Source organism: Gymnodraco acuticeps, unplaced genomic scaffold, assembly GCF_902827175.1.
Source record: "Gymnodraco acuticeps unplaced genomic scaffold, fGymAcu1.1, whole genome shotgun sequence".
Taxonomy (NCBI): Eukaryota; Metazoa; Chordata; class Actinopteri; order Perciformes; family Bathydraconidae; genus Gymnodraco; species Gymnodraco acuticeps.
Genome location: NW_022990271.1, coordinates 8,908,491 through 8,927,716, shown reverse-complemented (window position 1 = coordinate 8,927,716; position 19,226 = coordinate 8,908,491). Strand labels below are relative to the sequence as shown.

Sequence of the window (19,226 nt, the reverse complement as noted above, 5' to 3'; positions counted from 1 at the left end):
TCACAAACAGAGAGCGGGAGAGAGGGGAGGAAGGGAGGGAGAGAGAGGCAGAGAGAGGAAACAGATTCTCAAGACCTGGACGAGCCGTGGGAAAAGAGGGGTCTTGCAGAGGAAAAGCAAGACATGTCTCAGGACATTCCTTTGTGATTACACAGCACAGACAAATCCAGACATTATTGTTGTTATTCTGTGTCTTAAGGCCCGAGTTAAAGTCAATTTCATGAGAGTGTACTGATGAACTTCTCCATGTCCTTATTGTTGTTGTGAGACGCTGACACGCTGTATGTTTTGTGACGTTTGTTTTGGAAAAAGGGGTCCAAACTTGTAAGAAAAGTCACTACCAATTTGTAATGATTATGCTTCATTCATAGTTCTGTGCATCATTCAAATGTGATTTTACTCCATCCTGTACAGCTGCAATAAACCGCTCAAAGGGGCAGGTAGATAGACATCTCATATCCACACCACATAAACAAGAGGATTCAAGTAAGAGGAGGGCATTGTCTGCAAATCTCAGGTTACAAGCCCATGATCTTAGCTGCAAGAGTTAGCTGCCCCCAATGGAAAAAAGCATGTTCCTCCCTGGACACAGCTAGCATGAATGAGAAACGGCTCTGAGGAATGCTCCATTATCATCCTATCAGCAGCACTGGGGGAGGAGAGCTTGTAGTTGCTCTTCAACAAAATCATGTGTCTAAAGAAAGAAAGGGGGGGCAGCGGCATTGGCCTAGAGACCCGCAATTGGTTTGAGCATCCTCCTCCCCAACTCACCAGACCTTGCACTTCCTCATTTGTCTAGGTCGTGCGTCCTTTTTGTCAGTAATTAATCTGCAGCACCGCCCTCCTATATTTATCCTTTTCACTCTCAGTTTCTCCTTCACCTCTTGTTCTGTTAGCCTTGGCTAGATTTACACTTGGTTTGATCACTGTTCACTGTTGTATACATGTGACTAATAATGGATCGCTAGGCATTTTAAGTACGCTTTAGCAGGCAGGATGAGTGTCTTGTTGACCTTCACAGTGTTATGCATCTGCTGTGGAACAATGCTCCGTCTTCGCTCCAAACTGACCTTTCTGAGCCCTTACACACGTAACATGACTTCATTGGTTACAGTTTTAGATGGGAAATTAATTTGACTCACAAACACACCTACAATATCTGCAACATGAAATCAAAATTTCAAAAAAGTATATGTGAGGGATTATCTTTGATCACTGCTTTCCAATGTCTACACAATTAGATGGGAGTTAAAGAATGCAAATCAAATGAAAGCTGCTAATCCAGGATTTACTGTGATGACTGGATCTACAAGGCATTTCAAAACAATTATTCAAATCAATCTAATTAAACCTGTTGAAATTGGCTTTAATTGCCTCCCTGACTAAACAAACATCAAGTTCTGGCAAGCAACTAATAATGCAGCTCAATTGCCTCTTCCAGGGATGTGGAGGTGGAAAGTGTGAGCTACAGCTCCCCTTAGTGGCTATAAGATTTCTCTAGCTTTCATAATGACGTCAGTGTCTATATGTCAATATATGCATTTGTTACAAATGGACATAGATTCTGATGATCATCAACAGCAACATAAACAAATACCACTAATAACATTTCAGAGCTGTTTGTTCTTGTATGTTTTTCTTATTCAATCTGAACCTGCTTAAACTGAAATGATGTCAACCACAAGATAACCAGTAGAACTAAGGAATCAATTGGTACCAAACCTATATGTAACCATGTCATGTTAGCTTGTTGTGAAGAATGCTAAATAGTGATCTGTAGTCTGGCTAATTTCTGGGGAGTGAAAACCTGAAATCCATTGACCTCTCGTCTCAAGATATCTCAATAATAATGAGTTGGATGGATACCCACAAGCGTCGTCTAAACAAACAAGCCCATATAATGCTAATCAAAAGCAGTCAGGAGCAAAAACATGCGTTTTTTTGCATGCAGCATAAATGTGTTATTTTTCCCTATTCTAAATGTGTATTTCAATATCCTGCATGCACCAAATATGTTGAATTGCTGCAACACCTTATGAGACATAATTAAGCATGGGGATGATACGTAAATCATAATGTTCTAAGTCCTTATTAACTCAACTTTGAATATGCACCTAACCAGAATACAATTACAGATATATGACCTGAAAATGTCACATACAGCATCTCAGACGAATCTTCAAGTTCCAAGCTTTAAAATAATGTACCACCCTTCTTTTATCCCTAAACATCCACTATCCCCCACCGTCACCCCTTAAAAAAACAATTTTATAGCAACAAGTACTGGTGATGTGCAGGTTACAGAGATAAATATTAAGTTTTAGTAAATAAACACTGGACAAATCATATGATCTCTAATGTTGTTAATTGGTTTGCATATCAGATATATCTCTTGGTGGTTAACACCATACAGAAGTTGTTATTGGAAGATTGGCCAATGCACTTAGAGATCCTATTTACAATAACCATTACTGTTCAAATATGTCAGATTATGGATGTGCTGATCTCTCTGCCTTAACTATGACAGGAAGCTTTACACTTTCCCCCATGGTACAACATGAGAATGAAGACAATTATGGTGTTTTTCTTACCCAGGATTCTAGTTATCTAACTCTGATATATCTGCTTTACCCAAAAATGTAATGACATTTAGTAAGTGCTGCCCAAAGCTTTGAAAACCCACAAGTATCTATCCAGACACAAAGTAACCCCGACTTTATTGTTCATAAAAATATACTTAATATTTATGGTGATGTGTTTGCTGTATGGTTTCTGAACCTTTTGTCTTCTGAAGGAAATGTTCAATTATGAAATGAGTTTTCTGTGTTAAAAAACCTCTTGTTTTGTATTTGGCATTTGCTCAGCAGTGCCGGACAGCATGGACATATCTGTTAGCAAAGTGTGAGTTATTTATTTTGACTTGTATTCACAGTGTCTCCCTTAGGGCAGTAATTTTGAAAATGTCAGTATGCCATGATGTGTGTATGATGCATCACATGCCCCAGCTTAGTCCAAATCCGAAGAGTGGTTTGTTTGTCTGAGATATTTTATGTAGAACACAGACACTTTAACTTTAAAGCCAATACATTCCATTTGAAATTGCTACAATGAACATGTTTTAACTGATTCATTCATTGTAATGTCCATGTGAACAGCTATAAGCAATTCAAACGTCTTCTTGCTGTCTTTCTTATAATTTCACAATGGCCAATGTATTAATTCATAACATTAATTGTCAAATGTGCTACATTTCCTTGATTCAAATTATGCTAAATTAAGATTCATTTTCCAAATCCATGTCTCTGTTGCTCATCACATTAGAGAGTTGACAAGTGTGAGGTTTATCAAGCTGCTACGCTATAATCATGGTAATCAGATGTCAAACAATGACGAAAATATCCTATGAATGTACCACAAAGTAAACATTTTTTTATTACAAATAAATCAATAATATGTGTTAACTTTGAAATATTATCTGCAGAGTGACTTTAAGAATGTTATCATTATTATATACTACGTTTATGGTGTAGTACTGCTGCAGATACTTAAACAGCATTTCAATGTTGTTGATTTTTTAAAATAATTGAGACACTGTTGGGTAGGGTTTTTATGTGTCCAACGTTTTATTTCCTGGTTCCAATAAAATACAGGTAGGTGGAAGTGTATAACAGCAGATTTTCCGGTTTTTATAGGCAGTTTAGTTGATGGGTTATTTGTCTGTGTGCTTTACCTGTGCTCTTACTTTCCTGTCACCTTTGGTCCCACGTATACATCCCTGTGCATCTAATGATCGCCACCAAGTGTCCAAAATAATACTGCACGATATGTCAAAACGAAATAATATGATTTGCCAACATACATGAATAGTAGGCTAATTCAATCTGTACATTTCATAATTCATAAAACTAGCAATTTTCGTTTGAAAATCTTAATCTGCAAACTAACTGTAGCCTTACTAGAAAGAAAAAAAGTAGTGGAGTAAAAAGTGCAATAGAAGTATGAATAAAATATTCATACAATAAATAATTATTTTTAACAAAATACAGTACACATGAGTTTTCTTGACAAAACGTAAGCATGGTTATTCAAGAGCCCATCATTTGGATTTGGACAACAAAACGTGTGTTATAACATTTGAGTTGTAGGTAAAATAAATCACTAAACATATGAATGTGACTTGCTGATCTAAACCATATGGGGGCACTGTTTGGCTTGGCTTGGGGATTTTTAAGGGCGTTCAACTCGGTGTAATTTTGGTTTTCATCATTTAAATGTTAATATTGTTACTGGGTTGCATGTATGTAATGACTCAAAATGTGTTTTAAAAATGGTTGTGTTGTTAATTTGAACTATGTGCATGGGTGTATCGAATCACCTGGGAGCTGTTATCTATATGAACACCACCCTCCCCGGGTCACTGTCAATCACCTGACCGTCTGTGTCAACAGCAGTCAACAGCAGTCAACACAGCCGCCATCGCTCCTGTTAAGCAAGGAAGATTGAAACCAAAGGTAAGGATGTTTATAGTGACAGTGCACTGTGTTACGAATATAGTTAATTTAAAATGTCACTTGTTACTGTAACCGGTTGCTTTAAACATTCATCAGTTTCATTTAGCGCCACCTATTAGCATGTAAAATGTCCTGACCAGTGTGCAGATGACGAGCTAAGCAGCTTGTTAGCTTACAGCTAAACTGCCAGCCTCTGTAGCAAGCAGCGAAAAACAACAGCTGAACCACCTTGCTGCTAGCACGTCTCAACGGTGAGTGGGGAGCTAACGTAGTTTAACGACAACTATCTTGCAAGTGTAACACACTAAACGTCGTGTTATTCTCATTTGCTCACGTTAGCTAGTAGTTATGTTGTAGCTTAACGTTGGGTGCATAACGTGCAAAACAACAGTGATGTTAACGTTCCGAGCATTGCCAGCTATGTGTATAATGCTAGGTTCAAGATTCAAGGCTTTATTGTCATGTGCACATTAGCTACAGTGTAGATATGGCAATACAAAAAGTCACAGGTTAATCTACTACCACAATGTATACGTTTTTCAAATGTCGATGTTTGAAAATCACAGTGTTGGATTGTAACAAAGTACTCAAGTACGCTACTTAAGTACAATGTTGAGGTACTTGCACTTTACCCGAGTATTCTAAGTGTGTGCTACTTTATACTTCTACTCCACTACATTTATTTAACAGCTGTTGGTTAGTATATACTTTTACGTTTTTAGAATAAGCTAATACACAATATTAATCAATGATTAAATGTATAGGTTAAGATATCCAGCAGCAGTATATCAAGTTCTTCAAATTAGCTCAACCTTTACCAGCTGTAATAACACCAACACATCAATAATTATAACCAGTAACTCAATAAATATATATATATATATATATTAGGGCTGTCAGTCGATTAAAAATATTTAATCGCAAATTAATCGCACATTTTTGATCTGTTCTAAATGTGGGAGTGGCTATATACAGGACCGTCCTGTACACAACGCCAAATGACTATATACAGGACCGTCCTGTACACAACGACAAATGACTATATACAGGACCGTCCTGTACACAACCCTCTGAAATGGCTATATACAGGACGGTCCTGTATATAAGGTCTCTGAAATGGCTATATACTAGTGCTGGGGGGAAACGATTATTTTGAAAACGATTAATCGGGCGATTATTTGATCGATTAGTCGACTAATCTAATGATTATTTTTCTGTTGTTCAATTCATAAAAAACGTAATGTAAAAAAAAATTTGCTTGTTGCTTTGGGTGACCCACGTGTGTGTAGCGACGCGTCGATGCGGAAATATGTCGTCGACGATGTCGCTACAGCACTACTATATACAGGACCGTCCTGTATACAAGCTCCGAAATGGCTATATACAGGACCGTCCTGTAAACAGCTCTCTGAAATGGCTATATACAGGACGGTCCTGTATATAGCCATTTCGGAGCTTGTATACAGGACGGTCCTGTATATAGCCATTTCAGAGACCTTATATACAGGACCGTCCTGTATATAGCCATTTCAGGGCTTCTGTGCAGGACCGTCCTGTATATAGCCATTTCAGAGAGCTGTGTACAGGACGGTCCTGTATATAGCCATTTGGCGTTGTGTACAGGACCGTCCTGTATATAGCCTCGGCCTCTAAATGTACCTTAGAGGAATATTTTTCAAGTTTTTAATACTCTTATCAACATATGAGTGGACAAATATGCTTTATGCTAATGTTTATTATCATTTGAACAATGACAAATATTTTCATGAATATTAAACACAACAACCTCTGAACCAATATTCGCCTCAATTCAACTTGGAACCTCTCTCATACAATAATACAATACAAATGGTGTGTGCGTGTGATGGATCGTTGGAGCTATGTGCAACTCAAGGCATATGCTCGAACGGGAGCTGCCTGGACGCTGCAATCATGTTGCGCACACTATCCGTGCTGAGTGTGCTGACTTTTCGTACAATGTCCCACTGTCTGGCTTCCTGCATAAAGTCAAGTGCTCGGCGCAGTTGTGGCGAAATGTTTTCATTTAAACAGCTCCTTGTATCTGTTAGCGCAGCTAGCTAGCACCAGATGCTATTAACAACAATGCACGTAAGGTCTCTCTCTCGCTCGCTCGGGCCACACATACACCCACCCTCCCGGTCCTCCCAATAGCCAGTCGGTGCCTGCCGGTGAGCGTGGAAGTGTGGTCTGCCACAAGCGGGCGGCAGGAGCGGGGCCGTAAGCATCAGCTTGTAGATGGTATTTTAAACTCGATGCGCTCTGAAACTACGGGGCGGCCGAGGAAAAAAAATACACATGCGTTAATCGCGTTAAAATAATTAGTGGCGTTTTTTGTTTGCGTTATTAACACGTTAAATTGACAGCCCTAATATATATATATATATATATATATATATATATATATAATATGTATGATCCTGAAATTATGGAGTACTTTGACTTTTGGTGCTTTAAGTACATTTACTAATACTTTTGTACGTTTTACTTGTAACAATATTTTAAAGTGTAGTATTGCTACTTTTACTTAAGTAAACAATCTGAATACTTCTTCCACCGCTGGTTAATTATCACTCAGCCAAAATCTTACAAGCTAAAGGTATAGACTGAAGCAGGCTAGCCTGTCTCGTTTCCCATCAAAAATTCAAGACGTTAACACTTTTATTTCATGTTGTCACTGACCAAACTGTCTTTTTATTTAATTAGACTGATAATGTATCACAAAGTGCATGGTCATGTGCTCAGGTTAGTTACAGGTCTAGTGGTCCAGTCTTGTGTTACATTCACACTAAGCTTAAACTATTGCGCTCTTAACAATTACACAGCCTTGCATTCTTTGATTAATGTTAAAATGAGGTGAATTTTAATTGGACTCGGCCTCAGAGAGGTGATTATTCAAGAGTGGTCAATATGATTAAGTCTGTGGTTCATGGTCTGGTGGTTGGTTGACCTTGTTGACCTAAATGTAGTGGACACAATTATTAGAAACACCATTCTGAAAGAGGCAACACAGTTCAATAGCACCACAAACCACAGCCTCACTCCACAACAACCCAGCTAGTTGAACCTAACATTATGAGCTTTGTAAAGGTGGGATTCTTGCAGGGTATTTGGTTCCCAAGAGAAATGACATCTGCAGCTAGTTGCATAGAAATGATAAGCAGCAAATGGGGACTCCTCTAAACTAGTAGTTAACCACACCACCACACATTTAATATATATTTGGGTATTTCTCGCATTCTAATTCCAATTTTAATGTTACAGTTATGTTTCCTTCAACATCTCCTATTCTGTTTTTCCAAAGCAAAAGGTTTAAGTGCTTGTTGTGGTTTAAAATGTTTGTCACATGGCCTTCTTTACTGCTGGTCCTTTCAGTTTGACAGACTGCTGGCTTGCTGAGCTATCTTTGACCACAGGTGCTTAACTAATGTCCTTGGACCCATATCATTACCAGGGAGTAACTCATACTGTACCGCTTTATGTGAGAAACTCTCAGCTCTCCCTCTTAGTTCCACTGGTATCTTTTTGCCTATATGTAATACACCATCGGCCCTTAAGGTAACTTAATTAAAACTATTAGAACACAAGTATGTGTTGAGAATATTAAAGGTGGGATAGGTAAGTTTGAGAAACCGGCTCAAGATACACTTGTTGTTATATTCCATGGAATGCTCTTAACATCCCGATAGCAATGAATATCTTAAGTCAGTGGTTCCCAAAGTGGGGGGCGCAGAGGCTTGACAGGAGGGGCGCGAGAGACCAGGAGGAAAAATGGTTATTAAAAAATAAATAAATCATAATTTGAAAAATTATTGATTCGAAAATAATATGATACAGTACTATTACGTCTGGGTCTCTGTGTTTCATTACAGCTGTGTGTGTGTGTGTGTAACGAGCCATTTTGTGTGTGCGAGAGCGTACCGGAGATCGTTGTTGTTAGCTTCTGGTGCTAGCGAGCTACGCTAACGGATATAAGGAGTTTTTTTCAACAACAAAGTGGAGGAGTGTCCTCTCCTGTCAGACTGAGAGGCTCAGTGAACTAAAGGACTCAGTGTTATCTCAGTGGGTCTCAAACGTTTTGGTCACCATTAATGTAAACAATTGTTTCCAAGGCACACGTTTATATGATCATTATAGTTATAAAAAAATAAGAGAATAAATGAAAAACAGTTATGAAATACTATAACGGCCCGTCCACACAGCAGCTTTTGGCGATTTGTCCAGCGCGTCTCCGCCCATTGACTTTGAATGGGGATGACGTCACTTTCCCTCGCTTGTCGCCGAATTGCATTGTGGGGGGGCGAGGCGAAGATTTCCAGGATTTCCAGGATGTTCAGGATTCCAAAGTTGAACAATGTTCAACTTTTGAGGCTGAGCTGGAAGCGACAGCCAATCAGATCCGTTTATGCAAATCTGACAGTTCAAGTGCTAGCCAATCAAACCGCGTGCAAGCTGGGAGAACGAGACCCGCAGTTCATTTCTATATTCCACAAAAATGGAGGAGAACTTAGCTATTGCGGTAGCAAATCACCCGGTTCTTTATGACCAGTCCCTATTTACTTACCGGGATACAAACCGGAGGAACCAGGCATGGGAGGAGGTGGCAGAGGCAGTGGGTGAAACTGGTAGGTTTTCGCTTGTTTGGGGATTTTATATCCAGTTTACTTCGTTGCTAGTTTACTTCGTTGCTAGCAAGCATAGACAGTATCATTAGCCAGCATGGAATGTAGCATAAAATAGCACCATAAACATTAATCTCATAAATGTTCAAAATGTTAAAAAAATAAATGTTCATCATAGCCCTTCCTATTTGACAATAGTGTAGAAGAACCGGGTTTTTTAGCTTTGTATGTCGGGGGCGGGATATTCCTGTGATATTCATGTGATTGGTTGTTGGTCGCGAAATCCCCAAGCTGTCAGACACGCCCAGCTCCAGGATTTTCAAGATTTGGTCAAAGCTGCTGTGTGGACACACCGTAAGACAGTAAAAAAAGAATAAAGTTTAAAAGGGTGATTTGTAAAATATCCATAAAGTAAATCTGTTTACAGTTCTGTTTCATATGGGTGTTGAGAGATGTATCCATAGATCTCTTCATTTTGCTCTCAAAGTGCACCAGATTGATGCTTTTAACTTCAATATTTAAAAATAAATGTAAGGTCCACACACCACCTATAAAAATAGCACTTTACCCCTGCTTACACCTATATGCCGTGAGCTGATTATCGAGCCTTCATTGTAACAGTTGCGGGTACGTTGTGTATTTGCGTGGGGATTGTTGCAGTAGAAAATTCCACTGTAGTGACAGGGGTAGACATTAAGGGTAAAATGCCACTGGCCCTCCGGGCCGGTGGAATTGTATTATCACTGGCCCACCATTGTAACCACTGGCCCGGAGCATTCGTCCACCAAAAAAAAAATCGACTAATAATGAAGAAAATTAACACGTTTGTTGCAATAGTAGCCTAATTTATGCACTAACTACATTACTACTTGTACTACAACATTTGAATCATCAGTTATTCCTCATTTTCCTCAATTGTTCATATTTGGTTTATTAAAATAATGATATTGTGGTCATTGTTAAAAAATGTCTGCTATTATGAGTATTATTATTTGTATAATGCACTTTCTGCCTTCCTGTCATTAAGAGTTAGACATGTAATGGCTATTCTTTCACACACACATACGGGTATTGGGCCGAGGGCGACACCGTACTTCCGGTATCCGCCATTTGACGCGAGGTGCAAGCAGAATATCATAGTCTATTGCCTTAATCAATATCTAGTCAACTCTAAAATACCACATATATGCAATGGCATGATAATATTATTGTGACAAGTGGGGTATTCACCTGGTGTTTCCAGAAATTAGACGTAGATGCAGTCAAAATCGACGAAGGCCACTTTCGAGGGTCGTTTTTCCATACATCTGCAGGCAGTCTGGAAGGGCAATCCGACAATCCACACAGCTCTAGTTTACGCTGGTAACGACCTAGAGCACACCCCTCAAGTCCAGAGATGTAATCCGAAGACATGCAGCGATTTCTTCGGTCGTTAATTCAGAAAAAAAACCTAGTGCGCTCTGCCTGGCTACGTTAGCTAGCTGTTTATATTTGCACTTCCAGGATATTTGCACCTCCAGGAAAATGGCGTATTTATATTGATTTGATATACTTGATTTGATTAGAACCTTCATTATCCTAAACTGCTGGGACATTTCGACAATACCTTTTATATTGTCTACTCTTCACTTACTTGTCAGCATAGGTCGGCATTGATGTACAGAGCCGACAGAAGACCTTGTTTATATTACCATCATATTGAGAGGTGCAGCCAGTGACTCGTCCTAAATCCAGGAAGTAAGCTGCTGGTTCCCTCCACAAAAAGCAATGGGATTTCTCCACAGGGTTTTGGAAAATAGCTGGAAATAAGGTCTGTGGAAAACAAACCTGTTTGATAAATGCACGTTTTGTTCAGCCGGATAATCTCCACAGGTCTACCCTACTTTTATAATTTTCGAACCATAAATCTAATCGATAGATTATAAAAGGGTTTTAGGATGCGTCACTGCACCACTAGAAGCCAACTCCATCGATCAAGCTGGCTGAAACTTTCTCTCCCTCTTCTTCTCATTGCTCCCTGTCACTCTCATTTAACTCCTCCGGTGACTTTCTTTTATTTGAAGATTGTTTTTTGCCCGGCTACCGCTGGTATTAAAAACATTATGGCGAATGGTTAGGTGGCGCGATAGTCTGTAGTGAAGGAGCGCGCTCCCGCTCACAGGAGCCTGCACGCGCTGTGCTCCGCAGCAAACGGCTGTTTGCTGTTCACACGACAACCGACTCACGGAACGCTATGTTATCGCGTTGATAAACGAAACAATTTAACTTTTTTTCTCCAAAGGGGAGGCCTGACAGAAAAAGTTTGGGAACCACTGTCTTAAGTGCTTTGACAATAAAATCCATAACAAAATGTCATCTGTGGAAGCCGTAGTACTGTAAAAAGCACGACCAATAATTGTAGCAGGCCCGGCTAAAATAACTGGATGGCCTACCTGCCTGTCAGCCTTCCATCTGTGCACAAACTTATCTCGTGCCCTCATTGGTCATGTGCGCGTTCGTGTGTGTTGGAGGAGGGGCGCTCTGTAAGGAAGTGGCAGATTTTCTCCGGTTGTGTATTTTCAAATTCTAGCGCACTCGAAGTGGTTTCTCCGAAATTACCTACCCCACCTTTTAATGTGTATTGGAGTTTACAGCTTAATAATAAATTATCTCATAGCTGTTATAGTGCACCTTGCTTGCTGAGAGTCAGAGCTCAGAGTGCTACTGCTTGCTCCATGAAAGTGTCATGTTCATGTGAGAGTTCATAGCCCCAAAGATAGGCACTGTGGCTTTGATGCCAAGTCCAGGAAGCAGCATGATGGCAACTTTACTGTTTACAGACACACTGTCATGTGCGCTCCATCAACAAACATGCTCATACACCGCCCCTTCACCCTTTTTTTACTAGCCAATTCAAGAGGTTGCAGCAGGCCATTTAAAAAAGCAATGCTGCAAGGTATTAACTTTATTGCCCTCTCTCGCGATTGGGTGTGGAGTAAAACATGCATTTATGAATAGGTTTCTGCTTCCTTCCAGCTCACCTCAACTAACCGTGTGATATAACCTGTGGGTTTCTCATGTTTATATCACTACAGGCAATCAGTGATGGACTCCAGGTCTCGCAGACTTCCTTTCTGTCTGCCCAGCTCAAGGTCGTCCTACACATCGAGTCCAACTGTCTCCTCCTCATCACTGTCCTCCAGCAGGTTGTACAGTAGGGACTCTGTGCTCAATAATGACCGCCTTCCAAGAGCCTCATCATCTTACAAGACAGACCTTGACCACCAGGTAGGCTGACTGCACATTATTATTATAATGGAATCATGCATTGTAGTTTCATACACAATGCACACCCACCTCAACATTTACATACAGAATATATAATTTAATATGGACTACACAACCTCATTTGTTGTAGTGCAATAGTCCTGGTGTCCTGTAAATGTGGCTTCTAGTTTCTTATCATATTCACGGTATGCTTATTAAGAGTTGGCCTTTCAGCTGTCATTGTATACAACAGCTTTATACTGGGCATGGGTCTGCGACATCCTGCTGTATCTGTGTTTTGATTATGCTTAGGGTTTGAGTCTACCTTTCAGGTGTATTCCAGAGAGAGAGGGTGTAGGAGTAAGCTCTTTTCTCACAGGTTCCCTCAGGAACATGTTGCGGCAGCTATACAGCATCACCGAGGTGTAACAGCAGACCCTTTGGAGGTTTATTTATAGGGCACCCTAGATTCCTTGGCACACGTTGTGAGTATTTTAGTCCTGCTGCTCGTCAAGGCCCATCTCAAAAGATAGTGTTACTGTTGGCCTGGGCCCGGTCTAGTTCCTGCTCTTTCTAGAATATTCTAAGCTAGTTGCTAAGACCCAGCCAACCGCTCACTGTCCGATCAGCATGTCACCCCCTCTCGTTTCCTTTTTGTCTCAGGCTGTACTATATGACTAATTGAAAATTAGCCAGAATAATAATAAAATAATCCTTGCTCTTTGATGTTCTGCAGTTGCAGGATTATGAAGTAATCCTTCAAGGCTTTTCCTGGAAACAAGCGGCCATTTTTACATTCAGTGTTTCTTGCCAGCACACCAAACTGTGGAATACATATCCTTCCTCATTGAACATTTCAAAAGCCAATCTTCTGAATGATTAAAACCCTAATTCCTGCGTCCAGGTTAGCATCAGCTTGCAGTCGTCTTCGTTCTCAACCTTTGCTCTGAAACGTTTACAAGATGCGATGGGAAACAATTTTACAAGTTAACAATCAGAATGTTGTTCCATAGCAACTACTAAAGTACAAGAGAAGTTAACCCTTTTTTGTATTCCATGTGTGAGTACCTACTAATGCTACATGTTTTACTTTCGCTCCTTTTAAAGAGTTCTCGCCTCCTGAGCTCCTCCAGAGACTACAGCAGCTCTGACAGTCGCTCCAGCAGCTGGAAGTTACCCTCCTCCCTGACGTCCTCCAGCAGATCTTATGAGCGCCCCTGGGCTGAATCCTCTCTCAGCAGCAGGAGCAAACTGGTACTGAAGCTGTGGCAAAATACAGTCTGGGTTACATGTTTTCGAAAACATTTGAGTTTATAGGAATATTGTTGAATCAAACACATTTGAAATGTCTGCCTGCTTTTCCCCAGACTGCTCCTGAGCCCAGGTTGGGGATGCGCTCCAGTCTGTTGAACGTCACTGATGATGGCGATTCTAAAAGGGCAAAACTGTCGTACAGCAACAGAGGACTGTACACGAGAACTCCCAGCACCTCCGTTACAGGATCCACTTATTCCAGCACTGGGCTCAGCAGTGGCAGAGGTACATGATACTAGACTTGTGAAGGTCATGAGAAACGCTGTTACCATAATGTACCCTAAGTTGCTGTTGCCTTATCCTTACACAGGTTATTAAGTGGGTAAAAGAACATTTGGAAAGCTATAATAAATCCTATTTGTTGGTTCTGAAATGATCTGGCTCTTAACGCAAGTGCTACTGGTGGCATTTGTTGTTAATTTGCTACAAAGCAGACACAGTACATTTTATATTGATATAATTAGTCGTTTATGAAAGGGGACACATCCTTTTTAATTACTTTACCTTTGGGACTAGATGCTGCTTGAGTTTGTTGTCATTTCAACTCTAGGATTAGGTTGTAGCAGCTATTTACAAACTCAATACCATTACAGTGAGACCTTGCCATTTCTGGATTCAAATATTATTATAATTCTGATAACTCCCAACAAGAGTGATTTGAAAATGAACTCGGCAGACTTCTAAACAGCTTGTCTCTTCTTTTCCCGGCAGGTACATTAGAGAAGGACACTTATGATTCATCGTGGAGCTCGTGCCGTTTACTCTCACGGTCTTCCTCCTCCAATCCCCTGTCCAGGAGAGAGCTAGAGACCAAGAATGACCCCGTTCTCTCAAGTTTGGCGGAAAGAAGGAACAGGACCTCTGGATTGACTTCCTCATCATGTAGGCACATGTTGTGATGTTCACAACCTCCAAATGTTTTGTGACATATACTCACACTTCTCTTCCCTCATTTCAGATCAAACAGACAGGACCTCCACATATGCGCAGGGAGCTCGGCCTAAAGAGTCTACCTACACCCCCTCCTTCTCTTCCTCCTCCTACTCCTCCTCAGCTCGAGAAAGCACCCTGAATAGCCACCTCTCAGCTTCCTCCCCCTACCGATCTTCCCCTCTGTTGCGCGAAAGCACCAGAACCCCGTCCCGCTTCTTGAGCAGCTCATCCACCCTCCGCTCATCTCAAGAACCAACGAGAAACCCTGTCCCCTCCTCGAACTCCACCTCCTACTCCTCACACACCTCCAGGTTCACGACCCACCTGCCCAGACCAGAGGCCCCGCTCCCTGCCAGGCCGGCCCCGCTCCCTGCCAGACCGGCTCCTGAAGGTGTAGAGTCAGACAGCCGCAGCTCCACCCGACGCCTTCTGTCCCGCCTCTTTTCACGCCGCTCCAGCCAGGACTCTTCCAGCGGTTCCTCCAGTGTCCGCTCACTCGACGATGACAGCCCGTCCACAGGTGGAGAGTCTGTGGACAGTGAGGAGGGGCCCAGGGTGTCCAGTGTGGAGCCTGCAGCTGGAGGCTCAGAGGGGGGCTTGGGGAGAAACCGCAGAGCAGACCTCGCCCCGATCCAGGAAAACAACAATCGCAGCGCACAGGCTCTGTCCAGAACGACGCAGTGGAGAGAGCCTGGTGTGGGCAGTAGTAACACCAGCAGCAGCGGGGGGGGAGGCAGCAGTTACTCCTGGCTCTCCTCCTCCCTCCGCGGCCGCTGCCCTCCCCTCATCTCCCGCCTTAGGAGACATACTCTGGGGCAAAATGCTCACTCTGCTGCCGGCTCGGAAGAAGGCTACAGCCGCCCGCAGCACCTACTGAGAAGGTGGGACAATCTTGAGCACAAAGTAACACAGGAAGATGATGATGATGAGGAGGATGAAGATGATGAGGAGGATGAAGATGACGAGGAGGATGAAGGAGCAGTTGGTTTGGAGGCCTTTAATGCAGGTCGTCCCTACAGACTCGAGGATGAAACGTTACCTGAACTCGAGGACGAAACAATCCTTGAACTCGAGGACACAGCATTCGATGTTCCGCTACACCGTAGAGCGTACGACAACATCTCGTCTCATATGGTAGCTCTGGGAGCTGAGAGCCAGAGGGAGAAACCCATCGCGGATCAGGAGAAGCTGCGAAAGATCAAGGAGAGGTAATGGAGTACTATCTAACTCGTACGCATTTCATCTTGTCCACTTAGAATAGGTATTTCAGTTATATGTCACTGTGGCTAACTGCTGTCTTACTAAGAGCTGGATGATATGAATATAGGTTTGTTTTGTATTTTAATTAAAGTGACACTGCTTTATCAGGCCCTTTTTCTTTTTCCACATTTGCATCATTTGAGGAACAGTTAAGTCCATTTTGCAGACTCTGGGCTTTACATCTCCTTAGTTTGTCAGATATTCCGTAGCTTCTCAAGCTAGGCAAAACAGTCTTGGACCAATGATACATTAGTACTGTGTTTCCATCTCTAAGACAACAGAAAACTATTATCCCAAAAACATCAATGTGTTTTTTAAAATGTACATATTCAGTAATTTAGTTACTGTACTTTTTAAAAGTAAATGTTTTTTATATAATAATAAAACATGGGATTTTTCTAGCGCTTTTCCTAATGCTCAAAGACCCTTTACATCAAATCAGAACGGAAACAGTACAAAGAAAATGGATGTATGTAATAGTTACTGTATCATCAGAAGTACTAATCCCCTTCCTGCGACAGACTGCTGCTGGAAGAGTCTGACGATGAGGAAGGCGACCTGTGCCGAATCTGCCAGATGGGGGAGGAGGCAGCCACCAACCCCCTGATCCAGCCCTGCCGCTGCATCGGCAGTCTGCAGTTCGTCCATCAGGACTGCATCAAGAGGTGGCTCCGCTCCAAAATTGGCTCCGGTAAATACCAACCCCTCACTCCGCTGCAGCTTTAACCAAATCTACGTCTTGTCAACAAAGCTGACATGTTTCTGTTTCTGTTAGGCACAAACCTGGAGGCCATTGCAACCTGTGAGCTCTGCAAGGAGAAGCTGCGTTTGAACATTGACAACTTCGACATTCAGGAGTTATACAAGACACATGTGCAGGTGAGTCACCGTTTTACTTCCTGTGGAGATTTGAATTTCACAATTTACCACAAACAATACATTTCTATTGAAGTAAAACCCGCAAAATGAGAGTAAATTGATGGTATATAAAACAAGAGTTTACTGAAAGCTATTCTCCTTGCTTCACAGTCAGAATATGATGAGTTCATCAGCAGCGGCCTCTACCTGGTGGTGCTGCTGCATTTCTGTGAGCAGAGGTTCTCTGATGTGCTGGGAGCTGTCGATGCAGCTGGGGTGAGAACACACACAAACAAACACACTTACTAGATCCTCCCATAGTTCACTAGCTAGTGCGTGACTACAGTTGATCATATCGTTGTCTGGAAGAACCTCTTCAGACTTCATCCCAGTGTACAGGGATCTTTTACTCCGTCTAAACCAGGGTTGGGAATCCTTTCTGTTTTCATCTTGGAGGTTTTATTAATAATCTTGAGCTCAGCTTATCTTCAGACTGAGCTATGAAATAATCAAACCTCTAAACCTTTTTCAAGCAATACAGTTAAAGATACGCAATTTTTAAAAGTGTGTGTGAACATTTTATTTACAAAAACATTATTAAATAGCTACGTAGCGTCATGTTCAGTTATAATGTTGTCTTTAATATTACAATCCAAATCATGTCCATTACGATCAATACACATAGAACAGCGTTATGATAAAAGGGCATGTATAGAAATTAGATGCAGAGTGTAAAATCATGGAAAATGGTTTAATAAAGGATTTAAAAAGTCGCTCACGCTTATTGACTGCGCTCAAACACACCTCTGAATAAACAGCCGGGCGCAGATTCTACAGAAAATGTTTACTACGTTCAAGTGCTTATAGTAAATAAGTCAAAACTGCCTTAATATAAGATTAGGAAAAAACAGTGTTTAATTACGATCTGATTCCCAATCAGCTTAAGGCTAATGTATACTACATACTGTAGCTTCTTACACATTGAACACAGATGCTGAGGTCAATGGTTTTATACACAATTGGAAAATGTTTAAATAATGAATTGAAGTGGAATACAAATCTTGAAAATAGAAACTGCTTCCTTCTCTCACCCAGTTATTCAGCCTGGTGAGAATCCTTCATGAACACATGGACAATCTTGAAAGTATGTGGATCAATCATTTCTCTTCTATGCTTATTGTTTGTTAAAAAGTGAGATTCCGTTTGTAATAGTCATCAAGGCTGTAGCATACTGTCAATGATTTACTTTGTTTATCCTTATTATTGTGTGACGACAGATTTTGACTTGATGTGTCTGAATTTCAGTTCCTGGGGAAAGTGACGAGGAGCTGCGAGACAACAGACCGTCTATTGAGTTTTCTGACCTGGACGACGGTCTTGAAGAGGAGTACTAATGATGTGAGTGGTGGATTGAGGGTAAAAAAAGAAGTGGGTCACTCCCTGCCATATGGTAGTTCACCCAGTTTTCACACATGCTTTGAATTTGTTATGTTCATCTGAAATGCATCGGCAGCGAGGAAGGCCAAGTGCTCAGAAGATGCCTCGCCTTTGTGGCAGGTGGCTTTTGCAGATATGCAAACTTGATAAATATTTTTGGTTGACACCACTGTATTTCTGTTTGAGTGCACTTTATTCAATTGTAATTAAATAAAATGCAATTTCTTTTCAACCCTTATGCCACAAGTGCTTTAATGTGTGAATGGAAAAGCAGAGGGACAGCGGTGACACGTGTCGGTCTGATGTTGTTGTGATGACAACTTTTGCGAGAAAATATAAAAAGTGGTGATTTTTCCTTTTATCGTCTGTTTTCCTCTGAGAATATGGTTGAAGAAAAAGAAGAACTTAACCCCATGCAAATAAATGTAATCATTGTTGTGTCAGTGTTTTAAATGCTTTATGTATGTACAAATGTAGTTCAATTTTGGAAATAAAGATTTAATGCAAACTGCCATTTATGTTTAGTTTCTCTTTATTATCATAAACGGACTGTTGTCTATAAATGTTGCTGGCACAAGATGGATATTGAGGTGCTTATTGTTAATAAATATCTGTAGAGGACTGAAAACTCCTTTTTTATACTTGTAGTTCAATGTTTTTGATATTAAAGGTCCCATGTCATGGCCATTTCTACTGATCATAATTCCATTTCCATTGTTGAGGTATACTAAAATAGATCTATACTGTGCAATTTTCCAAACTCACATTGATTTCTCATACAGCATCTCTGTAAAGTATGTGTATTCACTCTGTCCTAAACGGCTTGTTGGAGCTCCTGCCCCCTCCCCCCCCCTCCCTGTGAGGAGCAGACAGGGCTTCCGTGTCGGCAATAGAGAGGCGAAGTCCCTCCCCTTCCGGGAGCCTCCATGGGACCCCGGAAGCGGAAAGTTATACATTGAAGTCAATGGAGAGAGAAAGGTTATCTTTTGATCCCGTTTGAATTGTGCCACGAATGACACATATGATG

At 41.2% G+C, this 19,226-nt stretch overlaps 1 protein-coding gene across 2 annotated transcripts; it reads left to right on the top strand.

Moving 5' to 3' along the window:
- The first annotated feature begins 4,379 nt into the window (after positions 1–4,379).
- On the top strand, positions 4,380–18,713 carry march7 (membrane-associated ring finger (C3HC4) 7). Of its 2 annotated transcripts, none has more exons than XM_034221317.1 (11): positions 4,380–4,511; positions 12,226–12,418; positions 13,505–13,651; positions 13,765–13,936; positions 14,423–14,593; positions 14,670–15,852; positions 16,426–16,595; positions 16,680–16,783; positions 16,934–17,038; positions 17,858–17,906; positions 18,068–18,713. In XM_034221317.1, exons 2-11 carry the CDS (start codon positions 12,236–12,238, stop codon positions 18,154–18,156), a joined length of 2,373 nt encoding a protein of 790 aa, XP_034077208.1. In that variant the 5' UTR covers positions 4,380–4,511; positions 12,226–12,235; the 3' UTR covers positions 18,157–18,713. The 2 variants fall into 2 exon arrangements, with proteins under 2 accessions (XP_034077208.1, XP_034077209.1); XM_034221318.1 differs by lacking the exon at positions 4,380–4,511 and adding an exon at positions 4,554–4,762.
- Positions 18,714–19,226: the final 513 nt, after the last annotated feature.